The sequence below is a fragment of the Herpailurus yagouaroundi genome, unplaced genomic scaffold, assembly GCF_014898765.1.
Source record: "Herpailurus yagouaroundi ecotype Mexico unplaced genomic scaffold, PumYag 67641, whole genome shotgun sequence".
Taxonomy (NCBI): Eukaryota; Metazoa; Chordata; class Mammalia; order Carnivora; family Felidae; genus Herpailurus; species Herpailurus yagouaroundi.
The window spans coordinates 3,641,848-3,651,617 of NW_024420442.1; the positions used below are offsets into that span (position 1 = coordinate 3,641,848).

Here is a 9,770-nt window from a genome sequence, read left to right on the forward strand (position 1 = left end):
ATCTGGAAGAGCGTAAGGAATTTCATGTGAATTTGTTGTTTCCATGCGAAAATACAACTCTAATACACCACTTAGGGTTTTTTTTTTAACGTTTATTTATTTTTGAGACAGAGAGAGACAGAGCATGAACGGGGGAGGGGCAGAGAGAGAGGGAGACACAGAATCAGAAGCAGGCTCCAGGCTCTGAGCCGTCAGCCCAGAGCCCGACGCGGGGCTCGAACTCATGGACCGCAAGATCGTGACCCGGGCTGAAGTCGGACGCTTAACCGGCTGAGCCACCCAGGCGCCCCTTAGGGTTTTTTTTTTTGATACACCACTTTTATATTTTACTATGTGGCTTTACTTTATTGAGGAGAATGTAGCATAGATTAGGGATGGATCGATGGTGACATTCTTGTCCAATTTCATGTTAAAGAAAATTAGATACAGTTAGATTTGTTTTCATCCTGGAATATGCTGACATTTTCAGCAAGACAATTTGTAGCAAGGAAGCACAGGGATTCTGACTGAAAGGTAAATAGGTGCAAATTCAAGTTTTGAGGAATGGTTACAATATTACCATATACATATATATATCCCTAAAAATAAACATATATGGCTCCGCACCATCAGAGAGATCACCAACAGTGAGATCACGACCTGAGTCGAAGTTGGACTAACCGACTGAGCCACCCAGGCCCCCCTCCTATACATATTTCTTAAAAAAGAAAATGAAGGTAGTGAATGGCCTTAATTGTTGAAGCAAAAAGCCACTATTTTGGCTCCTTAGTTGGATACGATCAATAATCAGCCTAAAGGGAAATATTTTGCTCTACAAACACCCATTCTGTTTCTTCATTCATCGTGGTACTCAGAAATGTATTACCGGAGTTTTAAAAAATTACAACTCATTCATGCATTTATTCATTAAACAATTATTGAACACCCGACTATGTGTCAGACACTAAAACCCTCTGAGGAGGAAATGCTATGGAAATAAAAATAATAAATTAACAATGCAAGTATTAATTTATTCGTCTTTCAAGATATACAGCTCAAACAGGAATATTTAGTTGCTGTTTCCTTCTGTGTTCTGTACGTTGCACAAATACTTCTGCCGATGTTTGTGTACCCATCTACTGAGCTCTTTGGAAAGGGAGACCTTGGCCTACTCATTTTTGTATTCCACGCAACCTGAGGTTTGGTATAGCTCAGACAGGTGGTCAGTAAACGATAGCCGAAACGAAGGAATTTAAGATAGTACTGCTTCATTTAGTAGTAAATTACGAAGACAGTCTGGGGTCCAAACACTAGATTTATTTCTTAAAAATAGTACTGTGATGTCGTTATCAACTTGTTATCCTAGAAACCTGAATCATCCTGAGTCGATCCATTTGATTTATCATGTATTTCAAGGTGGCTTAGCATCCAAGAAACGGGCTGATCGAGCAGCTTCCAACTCGCAAACTCGTACCGTCTCTAAAAGTTTTTACGCCCTAGAGGCTGGCGCCGAATTTAGGTGAAAGCGACTCGCTTCCCTCCCATCCCACGCGGGTGCCGGCATGACCCCATCTTTCCCTTCCTTTTTTCCCACCCTTTCGCCCTCCGGAAAGGGCCGAACGCTCCCAGAGCTTCCCAGTCTCACTCCGCCCCCTGCGGAAGGAGCCGAAGGCAGAGCGGGACGCCGACGCGCGGCCGCCGAAGCGCGGCCGCCGGGAGCTCGGGCCCTTCCGGAAAGGCCCGAACCGCGTTCGGAGGAGGAGGGCGCCGAAGTGGAAGGCGCCCCCGCGCTGTGCCCTCTGTCGGCGGCGTGGGGCAGCTGTAGCAGCGGTGGCGGCAGCCGCGTCGACGTCGACCAAGACTGGAGCGACGTTTGAAGAAGCAGCCGAATCGCCACGGAGTCCGGCTTCTGGTTGTTGGAGGGTTCCCACCCGTCCGCGCGGCCCGACGAGGAGAAGCGGCGGCGCCGGGAAGCAGGTGAGGACCCGGCCGGGCGCCGGGAGAGGCGAGGGAGCGCGCCCGCTGCCTCCGTCGCCGGGCCGCGCCTGCGTTTGCATTCTCCTCACTTGAACCAGGAAGCGGCGGAGTCGGAGGCTCCGCTCCTCCGGCCCTTTCTTTGTGTGGGCCCGGGAGTGAAGGAGGGGACGAGCCCGGAGGGCCGCGGCGCGGTCCCCTCCGCCGTCAGGGGCCGGGGGGCTGCCGGTTCCCCGGGTAGGCCCGGCGCGTGGGGAGCCCGCCGCGGGGACCCACTTGGCTTTTCCCTCGCCCTCCGCCTGGCTTTTTGTGCCTGCTTTTTCTCCTCCTAGCCCCTACTTTGATTTAGAGCTTTTCTGTCCGGCCCATCCTCCCCTTCCGTCCCCTTCCCGGGGCATAACAATGCCGCCCGCTTGGCCTCATCCCCTCCCAACACCCCACCCTCGCGTTCGCCACCTTCCACTTTCCCCGGCTCGCCGGAGGACCCCTGCCCTCGCCGTGCCGGTCGTAGCTCCTCCTGGATTTCCGGGACGCTGCCTTTTCGCGTGAATTGGGGTGAAAAACGTCGGTTGCAGCCGGCCGGGCGCAAATGGGGAAGAGGGGGTGGAGTAAGGAAGATGGGGTGCAGCTGCCGCAGGGAGCCGCGTGTCGGCTTGACTCCCTCGCGGATGGCGTTTCTCGCTTTTCCACCTTCACCTGCCCTCGGTCCGGGGTTTGCCTCACAGTGACGCGGAATGGCTTTTCCTTGGGCAGCTCGCAGCTCGTGGGGAGGGTTCAGAGCGATTTGTGCGGTTCCCGGGCCCACCCTGACGGGGAGAAGCGGGAGGAAAGCCACACAAAATGAAACCAGTCCCCAGTGTCACCTGGACACGTACGTTCGATGCATTACCCCGTTCCAGGAACCCGTTTGCAAACGACAAAAATCGGATTCCGAAAAACCTGTCTACCCACTTAGCAGCGACTTCTGTCGAAATCCCCATATTTCGGAAGCCCTGGTTGCTGGCTCGCTGTCCAAAGGTCACCCTCTCTGATGAATGCCTTTATGGTCACCTGGAAATCCTTGGTACTGTTAAACGAGCAACGCCTTATAACGGATGGTGTTTGAAATCCTCATTTCTAGGCTTTTTGCCTACTTTTTGTTTATGAGCTGTAATTTTGAAAATTTTGAAGAGGCTTGAGATGCCCTGCCCTCCACGTGTATATAACTTAAGCACTGTGATGACAGTGGTAGTGTTTTGGTAACTTTAAAGGGAAAGAATATTAGCAATAAAAGTGTGTGTGTGTGTGTGTGTGTGTGTGTGTGTGTGTGTGTGTGTTTACCTAAAGTACTTACCAGCTAATTGTACGTACATAAAATATATGAAAGATAAATACATAAAAGCTACATAATATATTTAATACATGTATGCATTTTAAACAACTCCGCATCCTTATTACCAGGAGTATGTTCTGGAGCATGCAAAAAAAGAATGTTTGGGGGGTGGTACACAGCATTGCTCTTTACTGACATCCCGCTCCCTTTTTCTAGAGTAACCGTCCGCTCCGTTCCAGTAAGTTTATGTTTTCATTGTCACTAACACATCAGGTATAAAAAAGTTCTCCTACCGCGGCCCATAATTCTTTACCAACAAATTGAAATGTTTTGTGTTTTCATGCAAATAAGCATTAAGAAGTGGTGACTTGTCCTTAGTCTTATTTTTTCACAGAGGCATCTGTTGACTTCACTTGAAACTCTTTACAAGTCACCTCTGGAGATTGTAAGAGTAGAGAGGTGAGGGGAAGGGGCAAGGAGGATGAGGAGAGGGGAGGAGGTAAAAAAAAAAAAAATAGTGTTTCATAGTTTATCTAGATTTGGCACTCCAGTTTAAATAAGAACAGAAAAATAATGGGCAGTCTAGAGGTAATGATTGTCAGGGTTGATAAACACTAATTCAGTTTCTGGCTGCAGGGAGTAGCTTTTGAATATGTTCTTAAAGATGAGTTAAAATTTAGAAAGTATAGAATGGCTATTGCACACACCAAGCTCCTCTGACACTGAAGTCATTCATTTGCAGGTGAAATAACTTCTGTGTGTTCACGACGAAGACTTCATGAAGTTTTAAGACCGTTAAAAATGAACTCTTAACTCTTCTTGAGGACAAAACCCAAAAACTGGAACCAAGAAAATTCATTCTAATCTTAAGAAATTCTCAGTGGTGATGCATGTATCTGAGATTCAGAGGAAGAGATATTACTATTCAAATCTGTAGATCAGTTAAAAACTTGCTTGTCTCTTCTCGGGGGGAAGTCATGAGATTTGTTGCGTGGTCCAGAAACCAGCCTGCGTGAACAATTTATATACAAGCCAAAAAGTCAGGCCAACCTTCAGTTAAAACCTGATGCCCGGTGACGCCGTGCTGTAGCTTACATTCGGAATGATAAAGTACTTTTGTTTTTCTTTTCTAATCTTCTCCCACCCCCTCCTCCTCCCTTTCTCTTATAGGCATGGAGAGTAGAAAACTGATTTCGGCTACAGACATTCAATACTCTGGCAGTCTGCTGAACTCCTTGAATGAGCAGCGTGGCCGTGGACTCTTCTGTGATGTTACCGTCATCGTGGAAGACCGAAAATTCCGGGCCCACAGGAATATTCTCTCAGCTTCTAGTACTTACTTCCATCAGCTCTTCTCGGTTGCTGGGCAAGTTGTTGAACTGAGCTTTATAAGAGCAGAGATCTTTGCAGAAATTCTCAATTATATCTATAGTTCTAAAATCGTTCGTGTTAGATCAGATTTACTTGATGAGCTGATTAAATCAGGACAGTTGTTAGGGGTTAAATTTATAGCAGAGCTTGGTGTCCCATTGTCACAGGTTAAAAGCATCTCAGGTACAGCTCAGGATGGTAATGCAGAGACCTTACCACCTGGTTCTGGTGACAAGAACCTTGAAATGCCAAAATCAAAAGATGAAGCCCAAGATAACGGGGCCACTATAATGCCTATTATAACAGAGTCTTTTTCCTTATCTGCTGAAGATTATGAGACAAAAAAGATTATTGTTACCGATTCAGACGATGATGACGATGATGTCATTTTCTGCTCTGAGATTCTGCCCGCAAAGGAGACTTTGCCGAGTACCAATGCAGTGACACAGGTCCAGCCTAACCCAGGTTCCGTTGCTATTTCAGATGTTGCTCCCGGTGCTAGTAATAACTCTCCCCCTTTACCAAATGTCACACCTACTCAGAAACTTCCTACTGCTGTGAATCAGGCAACTCTGAGCCAGACACAAGGAAGTGAAAAATTGCTGGTGTCTTCAGCCCCGACACATCTGACTCCCAACATTATTCTGTTAAATCAGACACCACTTACTACACCACCAAATGTCAGTTCTTCACTTCCAAATCATATGTCTCCTTCGATCAATTTACTTGTGCAGAATCCGCAGACACCAAACAGTGCTATTTTAACAGGAAGCAAGGCCAATGAAGAGGAGGAGGAGGAAATTATAGATGATGATGATGACACTATTAGCTCCAGTCCAGATTCGGCCGTCAGTAATACATCTTTGGTCCCACAGGCTGAAATCCCCTCGAATGCCACTTTTGATGGACCATTGATACAGAAGATGCAGGTTCCTACACTTCTGCAAGAGCCACTTTCTAATTCTTTAAAGATTTCAGATATAATTACCAGAAACACTAACGATGCAGGTTTAGGATCAAAGCATCTAATGGAGGGTCAGAAGATCATTACTTTAGATACAGCCACTGAGATTGAAGGCTTGTCAACGGGTTGCAAGGTTTATGCAAATATCGGTGAAGATACTTATGACATAGTGATCCCAGTCAAAGATGACCCTGATGAAGGGGAGGCCAGACTTGAGAATGAGATACCAAAAACATCTAGCGGTGAGACGGCAAACAAGCGTATGAAAGTAAAACATGATGATCACTATGAGTTAATAGTAGATGGGAGGGTCTATTATATCTGTATTGTGTGCAAGAGGTCCTATGTCTGTCTGACAAGCTTGCGGAGACATTTTAACATTCATTCTTGGGAGAAGAAGTATCCTTGCCGTTACTGTGAGAAGGTATTTCCTCTGGCAGAATATCGCACAAAACATGAAATCCATCACACGGGGGAGCGAAGGTATCAGTGTTTGGCCTGTGGCAAATCTTTCATCAACTATCAGTTTATGTCTTCACACATAAAGTCAGTTCATAGTCAGGACCCTTCCGGGGACGCAAAGCTTTATCGTTTACATCCGTGCAGGTCCTTACAGATCAGACAATATGCGTATCTTTCTGATAGGTCAGGCTCTATGCCTGTAATGAAGGATGATGGTATTGGGTATAAGGTTGATGATGGGAAAGAACCTGCCGTAGGGGCCGCATCTACTCCTCAGAACAAGCCAATGACCTGGGAAGATATTTTTATTCAGCAGGAAAATGATTCCATTTTTAAACAGAATGTAACAGATGGCAGTACTGAGTTTGAATTTATAATACCTGAATCTTACTGAATTTGGAAGTATCAGAAACTCTGGTTTGCATTAAGGGGCAAGGGTTTCAGAAAACCTGTAACACAAATTAAGGTGAAAACGAGTTAATTTGATCTGCCACGCCATCTGAAGGCAGTCTACTTGGATTATTTGTTGATAATTTTTAGAAGCAAATCGTTCCGAAAGTTTGAGTAGAGATTGAGAAGTTTCCCCCCCTCCCAAGTATCTGTTTATATAGTTCTCTTTCAGCTCATTTTTAAGAGGCAAACAACAAAAGCTTGGAGAGATAGTTTCCTGAATAGAATTTTGAAGCAGTCTGAATGTTCTTTAAAAATAACTGGAGTTATTAGCTTACCCTAGTATATCTTCCAACTTTCCCCTTCCATGTTAGCACTTTACTGCTGAATTCTCAATTTTGTTAATATTGAGACTATAAATGTGTGTTGTGTTTTGGATATGGCATAAAAAGTAAACAAGAACTTCTAAAGTTGTTCTGGAAAATTTCAGAATAAGTCTCTGCTTGGTTGTGTATTCTGCTAGTCCAAATGGATAGCAACCTCCTGCCTCCCTCCCGCCATGAAGATGGCCATGCAGACAAGTGTCTCATCTGAAGAAAGAGTTTTTAGTTCATTAGAGTTAAGTTGTAAGTTTCACTTTTCTTGCCATTGTCTGGAAAGGACTTTGGTGGCTGGACTACTGTATATATATACCTTTGCAGTGTGGTCTCCGTGGGCGAAAGTGTTCACGGAAAACAAATCTCTGTATTGCAGACTGGAGGAGAGGAAGAGTTCTGTTGGTTTGTTTTGAATTCTGTGTTCTTACGTGATAGAGAGCGGAGGTGAATGGTGATTTCCTTTTTGTTCCTATGGTTAAAAATATTCCCTTGGGAAATTTCAAAGTTTGAATTTGAAAGCCACCAAATAAATCTTTCATTATGTATAAATCTTTATAAATGATAGATTCCATAAATGAGACTCCTACATATTTTAGGCGGGAGGCTACTGGTATATATTTTTAAATGTTCATATTACTTAGAATTTCTAATAGGAAGTTTTTGTTTCAAATAGTTGAATCCGTGATCTAGTATTTTCCTTTCGGCAAGACCTTTTAGGTTGTTACCCCTTCTGAAGTTAAGTTCCATTCCATCTGCAAAGTGCTGCAATATTATAGCAATCAGAAACTGTATATGGAATGTTCTAGAGGCTTGTTGATTCCCATTTCTCTTGAGAACAATAAGTATACCTTTCTTCCTTTTAAAATGACACCTATTTAAACACTTAGAAAATAAAGTCAAAACTCACTGAAGTGCTAGTACTAAAAGGAAGCAGGTTGGAACAAATGTATAGCCTAGCCTTTGTAACAGGATTAACTTGTTGAACTTCTGTAAATTACTTTTTGCAAAGGAAAAAAATTAATAGATACTAAAAAAGATTGTTGTGCATAGTTGTTAGTCATTTGTAACCTTGCTTAAATATTTCTTAATTCAACATAGATATTTTCTTCTCTTTAACCACGTATTTTTAAAAATAGTCTATTTCTTGACTCGGAACTTAAAGCTTTAATCATAATTTCTCATGTATGCATCATTCTTCTGATGGCGAGCTAGATTTGAAGATAATGGTTTCAGTGTTTCAGTTGGCAGTGGAGGGTCTCAGGCCTCTGTATTTGCAATAATACAAGAAGAAAGAAAAATATTATAATGGTTTGCTTACAGAGGGCTAGAGTGATGTGCATCTGACTGTTTCCTGTTCTGTGAGTCTAGACCTTCAAACCATTTTGTAAGCTAATCCTTGGAAGATTTTTAATTACCTTACAATTTAAGACTGTGATCTCCGGAATCACAATATCTGTTTAATTTCTGTGTGGATATTGACAACATTACTCGTTGACTATACGGTGCACTCGGAAATATTTTCAGTGGAAATTTGTTTGAGTTTCATTAATGTTGTTTTACCAGTTACACATAATTACTTCAGCAAGTGTGAATGATACCGATGCCAGCAGAACTTCCAGAACTTTCAAACTCAACTGCTAAGAAAACGAGTTGATCGTAACAAAACTTGAGAGTTTCTACAAGGCTATTGTGACAAACCAGTTCTGTAATGGAAAACTCTCCATTTTGAGTAATACGGATCTAACTATTTGCTGCTGCTGTGCTCTATGTAAATTCTGAATATAAAACTTAAACTCTGTGCCTAATGAAGGTATCTTCTAGAGTTTCTTGGGAGAAGGAAAACTGGAAAATTAACTTGTATTTTTGCCAGAAGACTCTTCCCTGCGATGTATGTCAGGGTCTTCAAGAAGTTTCTATATCCAAAGTTCAGAATTCGTGTGGCATACTTGTTCGGGGCTGAAACCATTCACCCCCAGGATTCATTGGGTTGGAAATCTGTAGCAAGATTCTGTTTAAAACTTAACATGGTGTTTTCCTATTTAATATTTAGTTTTCTGGCTATTAGATCCCTTCTTTTTTTCTTTTAAGTTGGCTTCAAGTTTGCTCCTGTGTTAAATTACCTGTAAATGTTCTGGATAGAAACTGTTTGAAATAGCATTTTGTTAAAAGAGATGATAGAAAATGAAATGTTCAAAGTAAGCAAAGATTTTAAAATGCCATAAGAATCTTGCAAGATTTACTTTAAAATGTATTTGAAATGATCATTATCGTTTCGGTGGTAATGATTCCCCCAAACAACTACTACGAGGAATTGATGTTGTATTTTTTCCATTGTACCAAAAAGATAAATGGTTAAAAATGGTCAAGGTATTTTGTATTGTCAAGGCATGCATATTCTAAAGGATTAAATGTTAATTCAACAGCACTGGCTTCCTCACCTGTCCATCATCTGACTCTACCCAATACTGTAATGTTCATACTTGTACAATCTTCCCTGTCATATGACTTTAAGTTCTTTTCATTAACCATTACCTGGTATTAGTTCATAGAGCTTCTTATGGCAAAAATAAAATGTTATAATTCTGATTTTTTTGAGCGTATTTTTTACGAGATTATCTTTCAGAAATTACGTGGACTTGGGGCGCCTGGCTGGCTTCAGTCGGTAGAGCATGCCGGGGGTCTTCAAGCCCCACATTGGCCATAGAGCTTACTTAAGAAAAGGAAATTGTATAGACTTTACTCTTCTGTTGTTTTTCAGTTTTTGTAGTAGGAGACTGGGGGTATTTCTGACGGCAGCATAACAAAACTACTAGGTTTGTAGGAGTGCTGACGATACCGACTCCATCTTTGGCTCTCCATCTTAGTCATGTCTGTGCGATGACCTCCCTTGGGGCTACATGGGCCAGGCCCCTTGGAGGTTAATGTATGTCCTGACCAGAAT

The 9,770-nt window shown here is 43.0% G+C and overlaps 1 protein-coding gene across 1 annotated transcript; it reads left to right on the forward strand.

The window, feature by feature from the left end:
* The first annotated feature begins 1,718 nt into the window (after positions 1–1,718).
* Positions 1,719–9,415, forward strand: ZBTB33 (zinc finger and BTB domain containing 33). Its single transcript, XM_040468043.1, has 2 exons — positions 1,719–1,956; positions 4,436–9,415. The coding sequence occupies exon 2, from the start codon at positions 4,438–4,440 to the stop codon at positions 6,454–6,456; it is 2,019 nt and encodes a 672-aa protein (XP_040323977.1). The 5' UTR covers positions 1,719–1,956; positions 4,436–4,437; the 3' UTR covers positions 6,457–9,415.
* Positions 9,416–9,770: the final 355 nt, after the last annotated feature.

Bases quoted from the DNA above. Each gene is read 5' to 3' on its own strand.
- ZBTB33 (XM_040468043.1), top strand. From the start codon at position 4,438: ATGGAGAGTAGAAAACTGATTTCGGCTACAGACATTCAATACTCTGGC.